Source organism: Saccopteryx bilineata, chromosome 1 (assembly GCF_036850765.1).
Source record: "Saccopteryx bilineata isolate mSacBil1 chromosome 1, mSacBil1_pri_phased_curated, whole genome shotgun sequence".
NCBI lineage: Eukaryota > Metazoa > Chordata > Mammalia > Chiroptera > Emballonuridae > Saccopteryx > Saccopteryx bilineata.
In genome coordinates this window covers 33961847-33984446 of record NC_089490.1, presented here as the reverse complement: position 1 = coordinate 33984446, position 22600 = coordinate 33961847, and the positions used below count along the sequence as shown (strand labels likewise).

Genomic DNA, 22600 nt, shown 5'->3' with positions numbered 1-22600 from the left:
AGATGCTCATGAATTCAATTTACAATGAATTAAAATATTCTGACAATCTTGAGGCCAGGAATTAGGTTAAAGGGGCATATTATTGGCCCCAAACCATTCTAGACAGGACTTGAAAGTGTTAGACTCATATGAGATTAAAGATTTTTAGAAGAGATCGTAGAGGTGATAAAGTTTAGTATTTCCAGCCTATTGTCCTATCAAAATCACCTAGGAATCTTTTCAAAACTACAGATGCCCTGATTATCTCTGGAGGTTTGGCTTAGACATGTATCTAAAAGCTCCTGAGTGATTCTGCTCCAGCTTAAGGTAAAACCATAGAGCTAGTTCTAACAAATACTGAGAACTGAATACTATCAAGAAGGACTTCTTTAAAAATATAGCCTTAGAGCCTGACCTGTGGTGGCGCAGTGGATAAAGCATCGACCTGGAAATGCTCAGGTCGCTGGTTCAAAACCCTGGGTTTGCCTGGTCAAGGCACATATGGGAGTTGATGCTTCCAGCTCCTCCCCCCTTCTCTCTCTCTGTCTCTCCCTCTCCTCTCTAAAAAAAAAAAAAAAAAAAAAAAAAAAAAAAAAATGAATAAATAAAAAAAAATATATAGCCTTAGAAGAAAACTCCAAGAAGCAAAACCATTTACCCTAAGTCTTTTCTGCTAAAGTAGGTCTGAAATGCCAAACAATTCATTTATATAGCTGCATGAAGTCACATTTGGAACTCAAGTTCTGGGCTTGTTTTCTGTGTTCACATGCAAATGTTTATACAGCCTCCTTTGGCATAATATTCAACCAATATTTATTGAGCATTTCTATGCTGAGCATTTTTTTAAGGCAGTGACACTAAGTAGGATTAATAAGCACTGATCTTTATCCCCACAGATATAACAGGGAAAAAACTATATTAGAAATGAATCAAGTACTGTGGGATCAAAGAAGGCTGAGCAACTAAACTTTTATGTAGAATTAATAATTCTAGCAACCTCTAATGCTGAGTATTATATGTGAGGCTAACCCCACAGGCAAGTAAGAAGAAAAAAGAGGAATAAAGTATTTAAAAGGGAGGATGGAGTGAGGTGAGAATTTTCCAGGCACAAACAGATTAAGTAATAAGAAGGAAATATGTTTTAGGGAGTGGCCAAGTGTCAAAATATCTACACATAACTGGAATTATTTTATAAGTGGTAGTAGTTTTACTGTTTTTAAAAAGCCCTCTGAAAACTAACTTTAGAACAAGATATCCAGGTTCAAAGTTGACCAGTGCATGCATATATATTTCTAATGACTTTTTGCAATTAAACCTGAATTAAATCCACAGCTAAGGTTTCTGTGGATATTCCAAGCCATTAAGGGCTTAGAGCAGGGGTCTCAAACTCAACTCAGCATGTGGGCCGCAGAGCAAGATCACAGCCCTTCGGCAGGCCGCACTAGGTCTACAAAAGGCAACTGTTACGCAACACTTTTCTCACTGCAGTTGAAAACAAAAAAAAAATCAGTACAACAAGCACAATCGTACATGCAGTTTACTCAGTGTCACAAAACGACCAGAAACTGTAGTTCGCATCACAACTGCTGTTAACTAAGCTAATATCTAGCTAGGATGCTAGAGAAATGAAAAATACAAGTAGGCCCCTAGGCTTACTTAATTTTATTCAAAATATTTTGAACTTCGTGGATTAGTCTGCGGGCCGCGAGTTTGAGACCCCTGGCTTAGAGGGTCTTCTATAAGATAGGCTACAAAGTTGCCATGGTGGGACTATTGACTCTTAAAAACTGCACCTAATTGTCTAGCAGGGGAAAAATGTTTCAGGGACTCTTCCTGGAATCTCAGGTCTGCAAAGAGTAAAGAAAAGCCTACCCAATGCTTTAGAGGAGCCTCTCATGTGGACACTTACTAACAGAATATCTACATAGGCTGCACTGACTAATCTTTTAGATCTCAGCTTAAATTCCATTTCCTCAGAGAAGCCTTTCCTGACCTTAAATAACCTGTTATATACCCTCCCAGGGACACATGTACTTTCACATAGTATCTATGAAATTATAAAAGAATAAATGAGCAATATCTAATGAGCTCAAGGATGACCTATATTACTTATACTCAAAATATACTTTTGCCAAGGCAGGAATATAATCAGTAAAGTAGGTCATTATTAAGAATCATTAAAACTAGCCTGCCCAGGAGGTGGCGCAGTGGATAGGGTGTCAGACCAGGACACGGAGGACCCAGGTTCAAAACCCCGAGGTAGCAGCTTGAGCGCGGGCTCATCTGGCTTGAGCGCAAGCTCATGGACGGGACCCCATGGTTGCTGGCTTGAGACCAAAGTTCACTGGCTTGAGCAAGGGGTCACTCGCTGTGCTGTAGCCCCCCAGTCAAGGAACATATGAGAAAGCAATCAATAAACAACTAAGATGCCACAATGAAGAATTAATGCTTCTTATTTCTCTCCCTTCCTGCCTGTCGGTCCCTATCTGTCCCTCTGTCTCTGTCAAAAAAAAAGAATCACTGAAACTAAATTTTAATATATATACTTTATATACTCATTAGCAACCAAATACAATGTCTTAAAAGCTATATGGAAGCTAGGTAACCTTAGCATTCCACTGATCTCTAAAGAATACCTGGCATTTTTAGCCACTGGTCCACACACAGTCTTGCTGCTTCTGTATCAGAATGTCCTCGAATAAATTCCAATTCTTGTAACCCATGAGCATGTTGAAAATCGACTTTTTCCTAAAGATATTAAGAAAAAAAATAAATTAACCTATGATTACTAACCTGGTTACCTTGAGAAAAAGACTTTGACACATCAGTGATCAGAAAGTACTGGTTAGCCTCTATCCCTGAACTCCACATCTAGGTCCCAAAGATAAGTCAAAACAAAGATTCATGCTCTGAGATGTTGATCCAATGTTATCTGTATCTGCACAAAGTTCACTCAACCTGCATGTTCAACAATAGGGCCCTGTTTAACTAAATTATGGTAAGTACATTTCATTAAAGTCAGTAGAAATACTACCTAAACTTTTTTAATGAAGTAGAAACATACTTTTGATAAAGCAGTCCACCAAGTAGTACTAAACAAATGACACCGAATATAAAAACAAAGATTAATTTCAAGCTATATATAACTATCTGCAGAAGAGCGAAGACAGAAAATAAATATATTAAATTCAATGGCTATTTCTGGGAATAAAATATGAATAATTTTTCATTTTTAAACATTTATACTACCCCCCATTTTCCATATATTGAGTGGAGCAAAAATAGATTTACAGTTGTTCATATGAAAAATAATACAAAAAATAATAATAATACAAGAATAAACTATGCTTTGCATACTCCAACTATAAACTTATTTTTGACACACCCTGTATAGTCTGAAATACACAGAAGCCTATTAAGTATTTGTTCAGTGAATAGTATTACTTTAAGCAGATACTTATTAGTACTTAATATGTGCCAGTATAAAGCATTTATTGCCACCTAGATCAAGGATTGGCAAACTTTTCCCATAAAAGGCCAGACAGCAAATATTATCTCTATTGCAAGTACTCAACTCTGCCACTGTAGCCTGGAAGCAGCCATAGACGCTATGTAAACAAATGGGCACAGCTATGTTCTAATAAAAATTTATTTACAAAAGTCAGCAGGCCAGTGTCAACCATTCAACTAGATGCTTTAGACTGTTAAAGTCTCTAAATCTCTCTAGTTACATTATCTATAAGTCTATCTGCATATTCTCTAATCATGTTGTAGCTAACAGTATTTACTAACCCCTTACCATGTAACAGTAACTGTTGTAAGAGCACTTTAGACTTAATTCTCACAATAACTCTATGCAATAGGTACTACTGTTGTTCCCATTTTATAATAGGAAACTGAAGTACAGAAAGGTCAAGTACACTGTCCAAGAATAAACAGAACTGCCAGTATTTAAACTCTTGTAATCTAATTCTAGGATCCATGCACTTAAACAGTACAGCATATTGTTTCAAAAAGCTTATGTTCTTAAAAAAATATATAAATTCACAAACATTAGATTTGCAAGACAGAGATCAGAATAATGAAAGGCCTAGTTAGCAATATAACAGTATCTTCGGTAAGGAAGAGTAAGTAGGACAGGGAGATTAAAAAAGATAAATATTTTTTTAATTGAGAGGTGGGGAGGCAGAGAGACAGACTACCACATGCACCCCAACAGGGATACACCTCACAAGCCCCCTAGTGGGCGATGTTCTGCCCATACAGAACTGCTGCTCCATTGCTTGGCAACTGAGCTATTTCAGTATCTGTGGCGAGGCCATGGAGCCATCCACAGTGCCGAGGGCCAACTCGTTCGAACCAATTGAGCCATGGCTGTAGGAGGAGGAGGGGAGAGAGAAAGAGAGAGAGAGAAAGAGAGAGAGAGAGAGAGAGAGAAGGGGGAAGGAAACGGGCAGAGAAGCAGATGGTCACTTCTCCTGTGTGCCCTGACTGGGAATTGGGAATTGAACCTGGGACTTCACACACTGGGCCAAGGCTCTATTACGGAGCCAACTGGCCAGGACAGATTCATAATTTTAATCTGAAAAAAAATTTTATTGGAACATTTTTCAAAGTACAGCTATAGAAAATGAACGCTCAAAGATGTTAATATGAATTATTTTTAAAACTCCTCTGTAATCAACTTCAGTAAATATAGAAACACTGATTTTAATACAAAATTTAAAAGGTTTTCTTTAGTACAGGGCTTCCAAAACCTTAAAGCACTAATGTGTCTGTAATTTCCCATCAGAGAGTAAGCAGTATCCCAACTTAATAAACCACCTATTATTTTTTTCAAAGTGTATGTATACTATAGGATCTCTGTTCTGAATAACATGCTATGGGAAACAAAGTTAGTTTATGCAAAGAAAACAATATGGTAATCTTCCAGAAGATTATGAAGATTATTTATTTATAAAATTCAACCATTCATCAACATTCTTTATGAAAATCTATCACAATAAAAATTCTTCAATTAAATTACCGTATTTTGTTAACCAGTATCGCCCCAATAAATTCAATAGAAAGGAAATAAAAATAAATAAAGTTTTAAAAAAATGTTCTCTGGCATTTCTCATAATAGAATTTTAACTCTGTGGCCAAACATAGTCAATGCTCAAAAAACATTCGCTGGCTGAAATCATCTCCAAAGGAGCCACCCTTTTCCTATGTCACAAAGCTATTGAATACTTCCACAAACTTTATAGTTACATCACTTATTGCAAGTTCTCTTAACTCCTGAAATACCAATAAGCAAAGTTTTTGGTAGCTAGTTACCTACTCAGCACAGCACATTATGTCCAGCAAAGAGTTTAATAATTTTTTTAAATGCACTCCATCATAAAAGACAATCTGCTTGAACAGCGAGACACCAAACATCCAAAAAGGCCTAGAATAGTTGAAAGACATTTTCTATTATTGTCTATTTTTAGTCAAAGTTATCAATCACCTACTAGAATTCTTCAAAAATTATTTTTATTTTGCCTGACTAGACAGCGGCACAGTGGATAGAGCATCATCAGCCTGGGACACTGAGGACCCAGGTTTGAAATCCCAAGGTCGCCAGCGTAAGCATGGTCTCATCCAGCTTGAGTGCAGGCTCACCAGCTTGAGTGAGGGATTGCTGACTTGTGGGTGGGATCATAGACATGACCCCATAGTCGCTAGCTTGAGCAAGGGATCACTGGCTCAACTGGAGCCCCCCCAGTCAAGGCACATATGAGAAAGCAATCAATAAACAAGGTGCCAAAACTATGAGTTGATGCTTGATGCTTCTCATCTCTCTCCCTTCCTGTCTGTGCCTCCCTCTAGCTCGCTAAAAAATTTTAAAAATGAAAAGAAAAAATTATTTTTTCTTTTAAGTTTTTGGTTTTTATGAAGTGAGAAGCAGGGAGGCAGAGAGACAGACACCTGCCTGTGCCCAACGGGGATCCACCCAGCATGCCAATCAGGGGCAATGATCTGCCCATCTGGGGCGTTGCTCTGTTGCAACTGGATCCATTCTAGCGCCTGAGGCGGAGGCCATGAAGCCATCCTCAGCGCTCAGGCCAACTTTGCTCCAATGGAGCCTTGGCTGTGGGAGAGGAAGAGAACAAAGAGAAAGGAGAAGGGGAAGGGTGGAGAAGCAGATGGTTGCTCCTCCTGTGTGTCCTGGCCAGGAATCAAACCCAGGACTTCCACACGCCAGGCTAATAATGCTCTACCGCTGAGCCAACAGCCAGGGCAGAAAATTTTTATTTTTATTTCAGTTTCATTATCTTCCTTTCCCAGTAGTTTGTTTTTGTTTCTATCATCTTGTAAAAAAACAACTTATCCATAAAGGGAACCAACTACGAATGAAAGAAAAATAATGAATGGATAGCAAGCAAGGAGCTAAATAAAGCATCTATGTAAGTCTTTTTCTCTCTTAGAAAAGATAAATTTATTCTTTGTAGTTGATTGAATAAAAATTTCAAAAAACTAAAAAAACAACAACAAAAAGAATTTCAAAAAACTTTCTTCAATGCTAAGGTAAAGTCTTTAATACAACAAATGAACATTTACATAAACAGCAGCTAATACTCCTGAAAAAAACCCTGGTTGTCATAGTGACCATAAGAGTCTAAACTCATCATGAAAGTTTTATTATTTATGTGTCCATTAACACTGTCCAGGAAAAAAAAATACTGTCACTCAGGAAATCTGCAGAAAGTGAGGACAGCTTACAAACCACTCCTCTTTTTCCCATGACCCACAAACAATACACTTCAAATAGTTTTGGGAAACAATCTTCCTTCAAATTCAATACCGTTTCTGCCAGAAAAGAAATAATCCTATTTTTAAAATATCTCTATGACTCAGCATTTTAAATATACAATTAGAATACTATGTTCTCATTTAATTGGTATTACATAAAAAAAACAACTAATTCTATCCCCCCAAAAACCTAACGCTAAATGTAAAGGTTGATTTATTGTATATCAAATGAAAAGATACTAAAACAGATGCTACAGAAATATATACATTCCCTTATAATACCCAATGAATGATCAAGGAATCAAAAACAGATGTTAAATTTATAATATAATAGTGCTTACCCCAACCTGAAAGATTATTCCCAACTCCGTTCTTTACAGATTGAAGCCCAAAGTCTATAAAAGCTAAGTGACCTGCTAAAATCCAAATAGCTGCTGGAGGAGCCATGATTTCAATTTCCATTTTAAAAATCCTACTGTGAAGTTTTTGTTTTGTTTTTTAAACCAAATTCATCAACATTCTACTCCTAATAGACAAGTGTCAATATTGAGGGGTTCTTTAAGTAATTTCCTTTGGGACTTTCTAAAGCAAGTCTTGGAAAGGATTTATATCATGCGAGATTCTAAACGAGGCTTCATTTTCCACACAGCAGTCCTTTTACAACCCTGACTCAAATTTCTTCCTTTTAGTAACTGATTTAATCTGGAGACAGGCTGAAGTTTAAGAAAATGGTGTGGCTCTATTTAATAGAAAATTAATTGTAGATACGACCAGCTCATATCTACAAACCTGATAAACAATTTTTACTCTTGTAATAAAGTAGCCAGAACCTTTTAATTGCTCATTTGCTTTGAGTAATCCAATTATTTTTAATTCCCAAAATTAAAGTTCACTCAAGTAATTCTATTTTTTCATTTTTTCCAATATACATATATATATATATATATATATATGATCAGAACCCAAAAAACTAGGTGGGGGAGGTAGAAGAGGGCATAGGTGGGATAAATGCTGATGGAAGGAGACCTGACTTTGAGTGGTAAACATCAAGTATAAAATGCAGATGATGTATTACAGAACTGTACATTTTGAAACCTATATAATTTTATTAATCAATGTCACCCCAATAAATTCAATTAAAAAGTTAAAAAAAAGAATCTAACAAACTAAAAACAGAAATGTAAAAAGTTATTATGAATTACTGCTAAATTAATGTACTGTCGAGTGTCCATGTTGAACACGGATTCAATTATATATTTTTTATTATTCAATTATATATTTTTTATTACAAATTTCTCTTTACAACTTTATTATAAACAATTCTATAATTTAGTTAAACACCAATTAAATAGCCACATACCCTGAATGCTCTATTCTTCTCTTCTTTCTGTTGTTTCTCCACTTCAACATGGCGGGCGAGACGAGCCAGAGTTAAAGCAACTTTATCCTTCTGATGGTCAATATGGTCTTTATGCTTAATATTACCCTATAATTGAAAAGCATTCCTTTTAAAAACAAAATTAGCTTTGGGATAACATTTATCTATTTACCAAAGAGTTACTGTACTAAAGAACTATCTACCTTTACCATTACCTTTATTTACGATTACCACGTTTCTAAGAAATTGTCTTGTATATTTTACATTTTATGAGGTATTTTGTAGGTCAGCCAATCAACCATCAACACCTTTATTTTCAAAATTAGATACACTAGTTGATAGGATATTTATCATCTTTATTTACTTTATATTCATCTGGATATTAAAAAGTTTGGCATTGCTTTGTGCTGAGTCTATAAGGTAATTAATTAGTCGACCCTCCAAAAAGTAACAGTACAAACATCCTTGGATCTGGTTTTTTAGCAATGCCAGGACAGTATTTACTTAAGAGATACTCCTGCTCCAACATGTAAGGAGCTTAGAAGTTCTACCCCATCCAAAAAATGAGCAAAAAACCCCCACAACAAATTGGTTAAATCAACATTGCTTCTTTGATTCATCAAAGTGAGGTGACAGTATAAACTGCTGCCCCCAAAATGAGAGAGAGAGGGGAGCAGAGACAAAGAATCACAACTTAGTGGAGAGGAAACCATGAGTAGAAACTGCAGCAGAAACCAGTACTGAGCAGGAAAACCTGAACTGTAATTAAATTGCTTGGAGGTCAGTGTGCACAAGTGTAAGCGTTAAAAACTCCAGGAGGATCCAATTACGAGGGGCCCTCACACTTGTAAGAGTTTACCCCAGGAGTTCTACCAGGCTCTCATAGTGAAGACTAGAGAAAAATTCCCTCATGCTTCTAACAGCTAGCAGGAAAAAGCAAGAATTGTGAAACATGCCAGAGCATTCTCTTAACAAGGTGTGCTCTCACAAGAAACTATTTTACCAGACTCTAACCTGCTAAAGTTTTATCAGAGCTTACTTAAATAACCTAACAGAAGGAAATCCCCAGTCCAGGCCACTGTAACTAGCCTGCCCCACTGAAGGGAGGGACTGAGAAGCACTGCTGAATTTCACGGTCCAGACACACAGGCTCACAAAGACAGAGACCTAATCTCAGGACTAAAGAACGCCATCACTTCTCCCATATCATATCACTACATTACTGAAGGTCTACTTGCCAGTTTCTTTTACTTAGTAGATAATGCCTACCATTCAACAAAAAATTACAAGGCATACATACTAAATGCAAAAAATAATCTGAAGAGTCAGAGCAAGAACAGAATGGCAGATATGGCAGGGATGCTGAAATAATCAGATCAGGAATTTAAAACAACTATGATTAATATGCTAAGGACTCTAATGAAAAAGCTGGCAACATGCAAGAATAGATGTGTAACATAAGTAAGAGGGATGGAAATCCTAGGAAAGAACCAAAATGCTAGAGAGAACAAAAACACTCTAACGAAAATGAAGAATGCCTTAAACGAGCTCTTTAGTAAGACAGCACACAGATGAGGAAAGAATCTCGGCGCTTGAGAATATGTCAACAAAAACTTCCCAAACTAGACAAATTGAAAAAAAGACTGAAAAATACAAAGCAATATCCAAGAACTGTTACAAAAGATATAATACATGCTAAATGGAAATACTAGAAGAAAGAAGAGAACAAATATATTATTCTAAGCAATAATAACTGAGAATTTCCCCAAATCAATATCAGATACCAAATCACAAATCAAGGAAGAAATAAAATCCTCTTTTGTTCACAGATAATATGATCTTAAGAAAAACATGCCAATTAAATGAAATTAGGGGTGAAGTAACCTGTATAATTAGATATTTATAGCAGTTTTATGAATAATTGCCCAAACTTGAAAGTAACCAAGATGTCCTTTAGTAGGTGAATGGATCAACTGTGGTACATCCATGTGATGAAATATTATTCAGTGCTACAAAGAAATAAGCTATCAAGTCATGAAAAGACATGGAAGAAACTGAAATTCAAATCACTAAATGAAATAGGCTAATCTGAAAAGGCTATGTACTGCATGATTCTAACTATATAAAATTCTGAAAAAGGCAAAATTATGGTGACAGTAAAAAAAAAAATCTATAGTTGCCAGGGGCTGGGGGGTAGGGTGCGAAGAGTACAGAGGATTTTTAGGGCAGTCAACAACTCTGTATAGTACTATAAAGATGGATACCTGTCATTATTCATTTTTCAAGTCCGCAGATTTATAAGAGTGAACCCTAATGACTTTGGGTGATAATGCTGTGTTAATGTCGATTCATCAATTATAACAAATATACCACTATATTGGGGGATGCTGAGAATGGGGGAAGTTATGCATGTCTAGGAGCAGGTAATATATGGGAAATCTCTGTACCTTTCTCTCAATTTTTCTGTGAAAATACTTCTCAAAAAAATACAGTCTTAAGTTAAAATCATTTTCTATTAGAAAAATTGGGTTACTATCTAAAATATTTCTCTAGGCAAATCAATCATATAAGTACAATTCAAATGTTATCAAAGGGGAATAGTAGAGTTGTATCAACCAAGGCCAACAGCAGGTGTGATTTTCCAAGTACACAAAAGTTCCATTGAAGTAAGCACATATAAAAGGCCGAATCTGTATTTTCAGTATGAGGCTACATCTTTGCAATAAGAAATACACAAAGGATCACTTCGGATAGCAGTAGTCCCAGCTAACTTCCAACCACTTTGTAAGCCTATACTACTGTAGTAGTTGACATTCTACAAACTTCAAAATGTCCTTTCACAATCACGGTATAATGTAGCTTATTACAAATAGTCATAAAAAGCTATCTGAGCTCTAATCCTTTAGTCAAGGCAAGTTAAATTTACTCCTCAGAAAAAGAAAAAAGTAATATCTCTTTATTTAAAATGTAGGTATATCTTGAGAAAATTTTATATAGATCCTAAAAGTATTTTAATTTATGGAAGCTAAAAATGTTTCAACATAGGGCTAGAGTGTATTAGTTTTCCTAGTAGCGATAACATTTCTTAGGTTTTAAACTCTAGCAAAAGTCACGTTTGGGAGGCCAAGTACACCAAGGTCATATTAATACACAAGGAAGGTAGACAAGGTATAAATGAGTGTTTACTTACAAAAAGTGTTATGTCACAATGATGTGAATTTTCTGGGGACAGGAAAAAGACGGTGTTACAGATTAAGGTATTACTATTACTAATACAGAAAGAGCTATGCTTGAATTGATCCCACTATCATTTAACTTTTCACTAGGCCACAACAAAATACCCATTCCTAATTACTACTGAAGTTATACTCATTCAGGAAGATTTTACATATTTTATATTCTTCTTAAGATTACTTTAAAGCACAATTAATTATTCTAATTTATTAATTATAAATATACTCTGGTTAAATGAAAAAGTCAGAAATACAGTGATTATACATCCAATGGGAAATACTTTTAGTAATTCACTTAGTCACAAAATATAAGTATGCTCCTAAAACTTTAATCCCTTTGCCCTTAAATTAACATTTAAACATTTGTTCAGGTGTATTTTTGGCTTCATTCTAAAATTAATCTCGAGCCCTAGAACATTACCTTTTGAAGGTAAAATAAATAAAACCTATTGGTATTTTTAGTTACAATTACTTTTTTTATATTTAGCTATCAGTAGCCTATTATCTTTTATTTAACTATGTCAATAAAAATATTACTTCTTTTATTTCCAATTAATTCTGATCTGTTTATTTTTCATGACTCTGAAGTGCTCAAAAGATCTAATAGTCCTGATGCAGAAAACAAAAGACATTTAGAATTTCTGGCTTCCTTCTCATTTAAGGGGACAATTTTTTATTTTCTTCTCAAAGCGAAAAAACAAAAAACAGGTTGCCATCTACATTAGAAGCAGATAAGCAGACTTAGAAGACAATTTGCTGCGGCAGAGGTAAAAAATGGTAGCTAGAAAAAGAAAAAATTTAACTTTGAAACCCTTGCCACTTTAAAAATTAAAAACAAAATTAAAGTACTTAAAATAAAAATGTTTTCTTTTAGCCTGACCAGGCGGTGGCGCAGTGGATAGAGCGTTGGACTGGGATGCCAAGGACCCAGGTTCGAGACCCCAAGGTTGCCAGTTTGAGCGCAGGCTCATCTGGTTCAAGCTCATCTGGTTCAAGCAAAAGCTAACCAGCTTGGACCTGAGGTCTCTGGCTCAAGCAAGGGGTTAGTTACTCAGTCTGCTGAGGGCCCACAGTCAAGGCACATTTGAGACAGCAATGAATGAACAACTAAGGTGTCGCAACGAAAAACTGATGATTGATGCTTCTCATCTCTCTCCGATCCTGTCTGTCTATCCCTCTATCTGACTCAATGTTTAAAAAAAAAAGTTTTCTTTTAAATCAGGGGGAAAATTAAGTACATGAAGCAGGGCCTAATTTTTCCCTCACAAATTTGGATTTGGGGATCAAGATTGCTGGTTAATGCCAGGCCTGAGTAATAGGTCCGCTATGAACACTCACTCTTTCCAGAAAGCCACGTCCCTTGGATTTCCATTATTAGTGATCCAATATGAAGAGTGGCCTCTAGGGCTTTCTGAATTACACACTTGTGTGGTTCTGTGAGAACACATTTGGCACTGGAGAAACAGGGGGATCATTAATATTAAGGGCACATTAGGGATTTTACGTAACATTGGGTTACAGAAGGCTTTATTTTGCATGGAAGTATAACAGGTAATTCAAAGAATCAGTAGATTCAGAAATGTAAATTTTAACTTGTCAGATTGCAAGGATAATACAACAGGCCACACTGTAACTGACCCAACTGTGGAACCAAAGCTATGCTATTATTTGTCAGGAACGTGTGCAGAAAGTGAACTGATTTCAGGCTAGATGAGTGTTTTCAATGTTTCCTGAAGAACTAAGATGAAAGGGGCCACTATAGTTTTTGGTTCCATTGGTGCCAAAACGCTGAATTGTAATTTAATGCAAAATCACAAAATTCTATGACTGTTCTTAGTCTGGATTTGCCAATCTCTCTCAAAGCCTAGAGTTAAATAAACATTTAGGTCCCCAGATCTTTTCTAAGAAAGGTCAATTTGTAACTTTTTAAGCTAGACGTGGAATTGGCTCTCAATGGTAATAATAAGCTTTCTCTAAGTTTTATTTAGAATATTAGCAGCTATAAGACCTTCAGAATAATCCTTCCTAAAGCATTTTCTGTGGTCACCCTAGACTAACTTCTGCATTAGATACCACTGTAGAATAATATTAAAGAGTCCACAATGATAGCAAATGATCAGCAGGAAAATACAATCTACTCAGTTATTTTCTGGAAGAAAAACAGGAAAGTCTTAAGTATACTGGAGAAGGGAGGGTCTTTATTTGCCTATATTTTAGAATCACACTCTGCATCATTTCTGTACCCATTTCCCTCCCACTGAGGAAGTTCTGTGGGATCGTAACAGAATTAGGGAAGTTGTAAAGCCAAGAAATAGTAATGGCAAATTCTAGTTCATTTACTATGAAATCCTTTTTATTTTTCAACTAAAATGATAGGTTTTTAAAATAAAAATCAGACGTATGCTTAAATGACATAGTCCAACAGAAACACACACACACACACACACACACACACACACACACACACACACACACCCAAGGGTGATCAGGAGTTGGAAAGTTACAAAATGAGGGTCACACTGGGTACAAGAAGAAAAGCTATTCTAGAACCTCAAGAGCCAGTCTAATATAATATAGCCTCTCCCTGAGATCCTATCTGTACTCACATCTGGAAACTAGAGATTCTTTTTTCTCAAGTGTATCTACATTTTTATTTAAAAATTGAAGCAAAACATCTGCAAAGCAAATTTGGGTTGTGCCCTAAATATGGCAGTCAGATTAAGGATACTGGTTAAATCTGAGTACACATATCCATGAAAGTTAAGCATATAGAGGAGAAAGTAGGCAAGAATTCTTTTGTTCTAAAGGACTGTTTATCTTTTATTATTATTATTATTATTTTACAGAGACAGAGAGAGAGTCAGGAGAGGGATAGATAGGGACAGACAGGAACAGAGAGAGAGATGAGAAGCATCAATCATTAGTTTTTTGTTGCAGCACCTTAGTTGTTCATTGATTGCTTTCTTATACATGCCTTGACCATGGGGCTACAGCAGACCGAGTAACCCCTTGCTCAAGCTGGCAACCTCAGGGTCTCAAACCTGGGTCCTCCGCATCTCAGTGTGATGCTCTATCCACTGCACCACCGCCTGGTCAAGCAGGACTGTTTATCTTTTAATGTAGCTCAGTAGAGTTATAGCAAAAATTCCAAGTCTAAAAATAAAGTATAACTTGGACAGTAAAATAAGAAGGTTTTCTTATGACATCTAAGATGGAATAGTAGAACTCAGTGGGTCAGTACAATTGGGAAAGAAAAAAAGTCAAGCCTGATAAACCATTACCTTATTTTGTGAAGTAGGGGTATTTAATAAAAAGGAACTAATATGAATGGACACTATCATTTCATAACAATAGAGACAATCTTAAAACTCATACTTTAAGTTTCCTTTAGCAGTCACATATTGAGCAAAGTTAACCTTGTGGAAACTAGTTGCAGTGTCCTGACTTCTCTTCTGCTGCACAAACCAATAACCAATTTAAACTGGAAATAAATTCAATTGAACTTTAAGCTAGTTCTTTCTGATCATGACTCACAATCCTGAGTATAAAAGGTCAGGAATCACATCCAAAGAGAATTCCAGTTTTCACCAAAGTATTTAATACTTCTATTTACTAATCAAGATTAATAAGCTAACAAAGATTTCCTGGGAACTATTAAAATTTCTAACATTGCTGTGAACCTGTGATTTGCTATATGAACTGTAAAATATAGCATGCAAAATTGTTAAATAGGCAAATAATGATAACATGGCACAAAGTCCCACTAATAAATAAATCTATCATCTATACAAAATAGGCCTTTTTTCTCTATAATTTGTTCTTAAGTGAAAACTATTAATTTTTTAATCATTCCTTCTTTATGTAAAAATAGGTAAAATCTAGATGGCTAAAAAAATGTTAATATTTATTTCTGTCTTGAGAGTTTTCTCTTTTTTATCTCTATTTTCTAATATGCAATCTATTTTTTATACAATCAGCATATGTAATAAAATTAACAAAATTTCAATTATTAATGAACAAGACTGTATAACAGGTTGAGAACCTATGGCTCGCGAGCCAGATGTGGCTCTTTTGATGGCTGCATCTGGCTCGCAGACAAATCTTTAATAAAAAAAATAATGTTAAAAATATAAAACAATCTCATGTATTACAATCCATTCATTTCCTACCGCTCATGTTCATGGTTGCGGGTGGCTGGAGCCAATCACAGCTGTCCTCCGGGACGCTAAATTTTTATTGGATAATGCCTAAGGTACATAGGTCGTTGGATGGCTCTCATGGAATTACATTTTAAAATATGTGGCGTTCATGGCTCTCTCAGCCAAAAAGGTTCCTGAACCCTGCTGTATAAGGACAAAAGAAGGGTTGAGAAGCTCAATCTCTTTTTTGAAAATATAATGGATTTGGTTTAAATCACTAATTTATGCCTTATAAAAATATAATGTTAGCCCTGGCTGGTTGGCTCAGTGGTAGAGTGTCGGCCCAGCATGTGGAAGTCCAGGGTTCAATTCCTGCTCAGGGCACACAGGAGAAGCGCCCATCTGCTTCTCTACCGCTTCCCCTCTTGCTTCTCTCTCTCTCTCTTCTCCTCCCCTCCTGCAGCCATGGCTTGATTAGAGCAAGCTGGCCCAGGGCGCTGAGGATGGCACCATGGCCTCTACGTCAGGAGCTAAAAAAATGGCTATGGCTGCAACAAAGCAAGGGCCCCAGATTGGCAGAGCATCACCCTCTAGTGGGCTTATCAGGTGGGTCCCAGTCGGGACATATGTGGGAGTCTGTTTCTGCCTCACCTCCTCTCACTAAAATAAAAAAATAAAAATAAGAAAATATATGTTAGCCTTGCCTGTGGTGGTGCAGTGGATGGAACATCGACCTGGAATGCTGAGGTCACTGGTTCAAAGCCCTGGGCTTGCCCCGTCAAAGCATATACAATAAGCCAGGGGTCCCCAAACTTTTTACACAGGGGGCCAGTTCACTGTCCCTCAAACCGCTGGAGGGCCAGATTATAAAAAAAATTATGAACAAATCCTTATGCACACTGCACACATCTTATTTTAAAGTAAAAAAACAAAACGGGAACAAACACAATATTTAAAATAAAGAACAAGTTTTTTTTAATGTTTATTTATTTATTTCAGAGACAGAGAGTCAGAGAGAAGAACAGATAGGGACAGAGAGGCAGGAACGGAGAGAGATGAGAATAATCAATCATCAATTTTTCGTTGCGACACCCTAGTTGTTCAGTGATTGCTTTCTCATATACCTTGACTGTGGGCCTTCAGCAGACCGAGTAACCTCTCGCTCAAGCCAGCAACCTTGGGTTAAAGCTGGTGAGCTTTGCTCAAACCAGATGAGCCTACGCTCAAACTGGCGACCTCCAGTCTCGAACCTGGATCTTCTGCATCCCAGTCCGACGCTCTATCCACTGTGCCACCGCCTGGTCAGGCTGAACAAGTAAATTTAAATCAACAAACTGACCAGTATTTCAATGGGAACTATGCTCCTCTCACTGACCACCAATGAAAGAGGTGCCCCTTCCGGAAGTGCGGTGGGGCAGGAAAAATGGCCTCAGGGGGCCGCATGCGGCCTGTGGGCCATAGTTTGGGGACCCTGCAATAAGCAATCAGTGAACAACGAGAGTGAAGCAACTATGAGTTGATGCTTCTTGTTCCCCCTCCTCCTTCATTAAAAATCAATAAATCTTTAAGTATATATAAGTTTAACATCTAACCTTTATACAGAGATGAATATCTTATATCTTTTTTTTAGGTGAGAGGAGGGGAAATAGTGAGGCAGACTCCTACATGCACCCTGACCAGGATCCATCCAGCAACCCCATCTGGGGCCAATGCTCAGCTGGGCTATTTTTAGCACCTGAAGCTGATATGCTCTAACAGAGCTATCCTCAGTGCCTGGGACCACACTTGAACCAATAGAGCCACTGGCTGCAAGAGAGGAAGAAGGAGAGAAGAGGGGAGAGAAGCCAATGGTCACTTCTCCTGTATCCCCTGACCAGAATTGAACCCAGGACATCCATATGCTGGGGCCGACACTCTATCCACTGAGACACTGGCTAGGGCCGAATTCTGTATTTAGAAGAAACACTATCTATTAGTAAGTTGTATTTATTTTTCCCCCTAGGTCTTTGTCTCTATTATACAATTAGATCATTTTCCAAGCCTAAAAGAAATAGATATTAATCAAGAATTAGGACAAGTCATCTGACCATGATGGTGCAGTGGATAGTGTCAATTTATGACACTGAAGTCCCAGGTTCGAAACCCTGAGGTCACCAGCTTGAGCACGGGCTTATATGACTTGAGTGTGGGCTCAAGGGTCTCTGGCTTGAGCAAAGGGACACTGGCTCAGCTGCAGCTCCTGGTCAAGGCACATCTGAGAAGCAATCAACGAACAACTAAAAGTGCCACAACAATGAGCGATGCTTCTTAACTCTCTCCCTTAACTCTCTCTTGCTAAAAAACACACAAAAATGAAACAACAAAAAAAGCTAGCCTTCATATTGAATGCTGAAAAAACTTGCAATAAATTCATAAAACTTTTTAAAGTTCTCTTGAATAAGTTTTCTCAAATATTTTCTCTTCTTTTTATTTATTTATTTTTTTTTTTACAGAGACAGAGAGGGAGTCAGAGTGAGGGATAGACAGAGACAGACAGACAGGAACGGAGAGATGAGAAGCATCAATCATTAGTTTTTCACTGCGCATTGCGACACCTTAGTTGTTCATTGATTGATTTCTCATACGTGCCTTGACCGCGGGCCTTCAGCAGACTGAGTAACCCCTTGCTGGAGCCAGCAACCTTGGGTCCAAGCTGGTGAGCTTTGCTCAAACCAGATGAGCTCACGCTCAAGCTGGCGACCTCCGGGTCTCGAACCTGGGTCTTCCGCATCCCAGTCCAACGCTCTATCCACTGCGCCACCGCCTGGTCAGGCTTCTCTTCTTTTTATACTGATTTTTTGAGGTAAAATTGGTATATAACATTACATTAGTTCAGGTATACAACATCATAATTTGATCTTTGTTTACATACCAAAGGAATCACCACAAAATAAGTCATTACCATCTGTCACCATTAAAATGACCCTCCCTTCACTCACTGTCTATCCCTCAACACCTTTCTCCTCTGATAACCACCAATCTGTTCTCTATATCTGTCAGTTTTGTTTTTAGAGTCACATACAAGTGAAATCAGATGGAATTTGTCTTTCTCTGACTTATTTCACTTAGCACAATACCTGCAAGATCCATCTATGTTGTCACAAATATCAAGATTTCTTTGGGGTTTTTTTTAATGGCTAAGTACTATTCTACTGTGTATATATGCATATTTTCTTTATTCATCTACCAATAGACACTTACTTCCATACCTTGGTCAGTGTAAAAAATGCTGCAATGAACACAGGGGTTGTAAATACCTTTTTGAATTAGTCGTTTCAGGCTTTTTCCCCCCAAATACCTAGAAGTGGAAAGGCTTGATCCTGTGGTAGTGGCATTTTTATATTTTTGAGGAATCTCCATACTGTTTTTTTGTTTTCTTTTCTTTTAAGACTTTATTCATTTTAAAGAAGAGAGACAGAGAGAGAGAAAAGGGGGAGGATCAGGAAGCATCAACTCCCATATGTGCCTTGACCAGGCAACCCCAGGGTTTCGAATCGGTGACCTCAGCATTCCAGGTCAATGCTTTATGCACTGAGCCACCACAGGCCAGGATCCATACTATTTAATGTAGTGGCTGTATCAACTTACATTTCCACCAAGAGTATATGAGGGTTCCCTTTTGTCCACTTCTTAATACTTATTCTTGTATTTCTGATAATAGCCATTCTAATAGATGTAAGGTGATATTGCACTGTGGTTTTGATTTGCATTTCCCTGATAATTAGTAGTGTTGAACATTTTTCTGTGTGCCCACTGGCCAGCTGTATGCCTTCTCTGGAACAAAAGTCTTTATCATCTGTCCATTTTTAATCAAATTTCTTCTGCTATTTCTTTATTTTGATATTAACCCCTTACTGAATACATAATTTGCAAATATTTTCTTCCATTCAGTAAATTGCCTTTTAATTTTGATGGTTTCCTTTGCTATACAGCTTTTTAGTTTGATATAGTCCCACTTGTTTATTTTTGCTTTTGTTGCCTCTGCTTTTAAGTCAAATCCAAATGTTAGTGCCAAGACTGATGTCAAGGGGTTTACTGCCTGTTTCCTTCAAGGAGTTTTATTATGGTCTCAGGTCTTAAATACAAGTCTTCCATCCATTTTGAGTTAATTTTTGTGTACGATGTAAAACAGTGGTCGTTTCCTTCTTTTGCACGTAGCTGCCCAGCTTTCCCACCACCACTTATTGAAGAGACTGTCTTTTGTCATAAATAGACCATAAATGTATGAGCTTATCTCTGAGCTCCTTATTTGGTTCCATTGATCTATGTATATTTTACTATAGCTTTGAAATCAGGAAGTGTACTATCTCCAACTTTGTTCTTTCTCAAGATGGCTTTGGCTATTTGAGGTATTTTGTGGTTCCATACAAATTTTAGTTACTTACTCTAGTTCCATGAAAAATGCTGTTTGAATTTTGATAGGAACTGCACTGAATCTGTATATTGTATTGGGTAATATGGACATTTTAACATTAATTCTTCCTATCCATGAGCATGAATTTATCCGTCCATTTGTGTCTTCTTTAATTTCTTTCACCAATGTCTTACAGTTTTCAGTGTACAGGCCTTTCATCTCTTTGGTTAAATTTATACCTATTATATTCTTTTTGATGTAATTAAAAATTGAATTTCCTGCCTGACCAGGCGGTGGCGCAGTGGATAGAGCGTCGGACTGGGATGTAGAGGACCCAGGCTCGAGACCCCGAGGTCGCCAGCTTGAGCACGGGCTCATCTGGTTTGAGCAAAAACCCACCAGCTTGAAGCCAAGGTCGCTGGCTCCAGCAAGGGGCTACTCGGTCTGCTGAAGGCTCACGGTCAAGGCACATATGAGAAAGCAATCAATGAACAACTAAGGTGTTGCAACACGCAATGAAAAACTAATGATTGATGCTTCTCATCTCTCTCCATTCCTGTCTGTCTGTCCTTGTCAATTCCTCTCTCTGACTCACTCTCTGTCTCTGTAAAAAAAAAAAAAAATTGAATTTCCTTAATTTTTTTCTGAAAGTTCATTATTGATGTATAAAACTTCTGTACATTGATTTCTTATCCTGCAACTTTAATGAGTTCATTTATTAGTCCAAACAGTTTCTGCTGGGATCTTTAGGCTTTTCTATACAGAGATATTCCTTGACTTATGATGGGGTTATGTCCCAATTAACTCATTGTAAGTTGGCAATATTTTAAGTCAAAAATGCATTTAATACTCCTAACCTGCCAAACACCATGGCTTACCATAGTCAGTTTCTAGTGAATGCATAACAGTGTGCCCTACCATCCTAAAGTCAAAAAATCATTAAGTCATCCCTGGCTAGATAGCTCAGTTGGTTAGAGCATCATCCAGAAGCACAGAGGTTGCCAGTTCAATCCCCAGGCAGGGCACATACAGGAGCAGATCAATGTTCTTGTCTCTCTCTCTCCCCCTCTCTCTAAAATCAATACATTAAACATTAAAAAGAAATCACTAAATCAAACCATCTTAAGTCAGGGACTATATATATGGTATCACATCATATACATATAGTAAGTTTTACTTCTTTTCCAGTCTCCAATTTGATACCTTTTCTTTTTCTGGCCTAACTGCCCTGACTAGGACTTCCAATACTATGTTGAAGAAAAGTGGCAAATGTTGGCATCTTTGTCTTGTGCCTAATCTTTAAGAAAAAGATTTCAAGTTTTCACTGTTGATTGTTACCTGGGAGTTTGCTATACATGGCGTTTACTACGTTGAGGTACGTTACCTCTCTGCCCGCTTTGTTCAGAGTTTTTTACCCTAAGTGTTGAATTCTGTCAAAAGCTTTTTCTATATCTATTATGATGACCATATGATGTTTATCCTTCAATGTGGTGTGTACCATGTGGACTGATTTACACATGATGAGCCATCTTTGTATCTCTGGAATAAATTCCACTTGATCATCGTATACGATCCTTTCAATCTATTGTGAAATTTGGTTTGGTAATATTTTGGGGAGAATTTCTGCATCCAAATTTCCTCAAGTATTAAATACAAGCAGATTTTCCTTCCACTTTACTTTTTACTCATCCACTCACCCAAAAGCTGAGCCTCTACGTCACTTCTTATTGCCATAACTAACTAAATTAGCTTTCTAGAAATATTCACCAAGATCAAGTCAAAGAAAACGGAGAATAAAAGTACCAATTCTGCTTTTGTAAAGCAATTTCTGGAAACTCAGGACTGAAAAGCAGGGCTTCACAGGAGAAATTATCATTTTATAACAGCTTGTGATAGTGTATCATTTTGTGGCTTTTTTATCATAAGCAAATAATTTATATTTTAAAATCACTATTTCTAATTTCTAAAAAGCAGCTTAATTCTTGAGTAACTAACAATAATCAAATTAAGCATTTTCTAGCCTGGCCAGGCAGTGGTGCAGTGGATCGAGTATTGGCCTGGGACACAGAGGACCCAGGTTCGAATCCCTGAGGTCGCTGGCGTGAGCGCAGGCTGATTCGGCTTGAGCATGGGATCATAGACATGACCCCCACGGGCTCTGGCTTGAGCCCAAAGGTCACTGGCTTGAGAAGGGGTCACTGGCTCGATTGGAGTCCCCTCTCCCCATCAAGGTACATATGAGAAAGCAATCCATGAACAACCAATGTGCCCAATGAAGAGCTGACGCTCTCTTCTCTCTCTCCCTGCCTGTCCCTATCGTTCTTGCTAAAATAAATTTAAAAATTAAGCATTCTCTACAATATTACTTGTTTAATGGAAATATGAATACAGTCACTGGGCCTCTCTGTGAAATAGCAATTCTGTTCCATGTACTACACGGGGACAAAATCTATGAGAAAGAACTCTGTAAAAAGCTGTTATCCAGAGAAGTGATAATAACCCAGTTCCCTATCTGACTCACCAAGGTACCTTTTGGCTACTAAAAAGTCAGTAATAAAAAAAGATGAAATCTGTAGGAGGAAGGGGGCGGGTGAATAAAAGGAGAGGAAATATAGACAGAACAATCCAAAGAAGCAGTTTAGTTACTGTTGTTATCTCTGAATGACAGCTGGCACTGATTTGTCTGAGAGGCACCAACTGG

General features: G+C 37.3%; 1 protein-coding gene across 2 annotated transcripts in view; it reads right to left on the bottom strand.

Moving 5' to 3' along the window:
• The window catches only part of ZNF451 (zinc finger protein 451), a 97222-nt gene that overhangs the window by 52017 nt on the left and 22605 nt on the right, over positions 1 to 22600 (bottom strand). For both annotated transcript variants that reach the window (XM_066252846.1, XM_066252838.1), the window contains exons 4-5: positions 8117 to 8242; positions 2616 to 2727 (exon numbers count right to left, since the gene is read on the bottom strand). In XM_066252846.1, coding sequence (XP_066108943.1) covers positions 2616 to 2727; positions 8117 to 8242 — 238 coding nt within the window. The remainder of the gene's footprint in view (positions 1 to 2615; positions 2728 to 8116; positions 8243 to 22600) is intronic.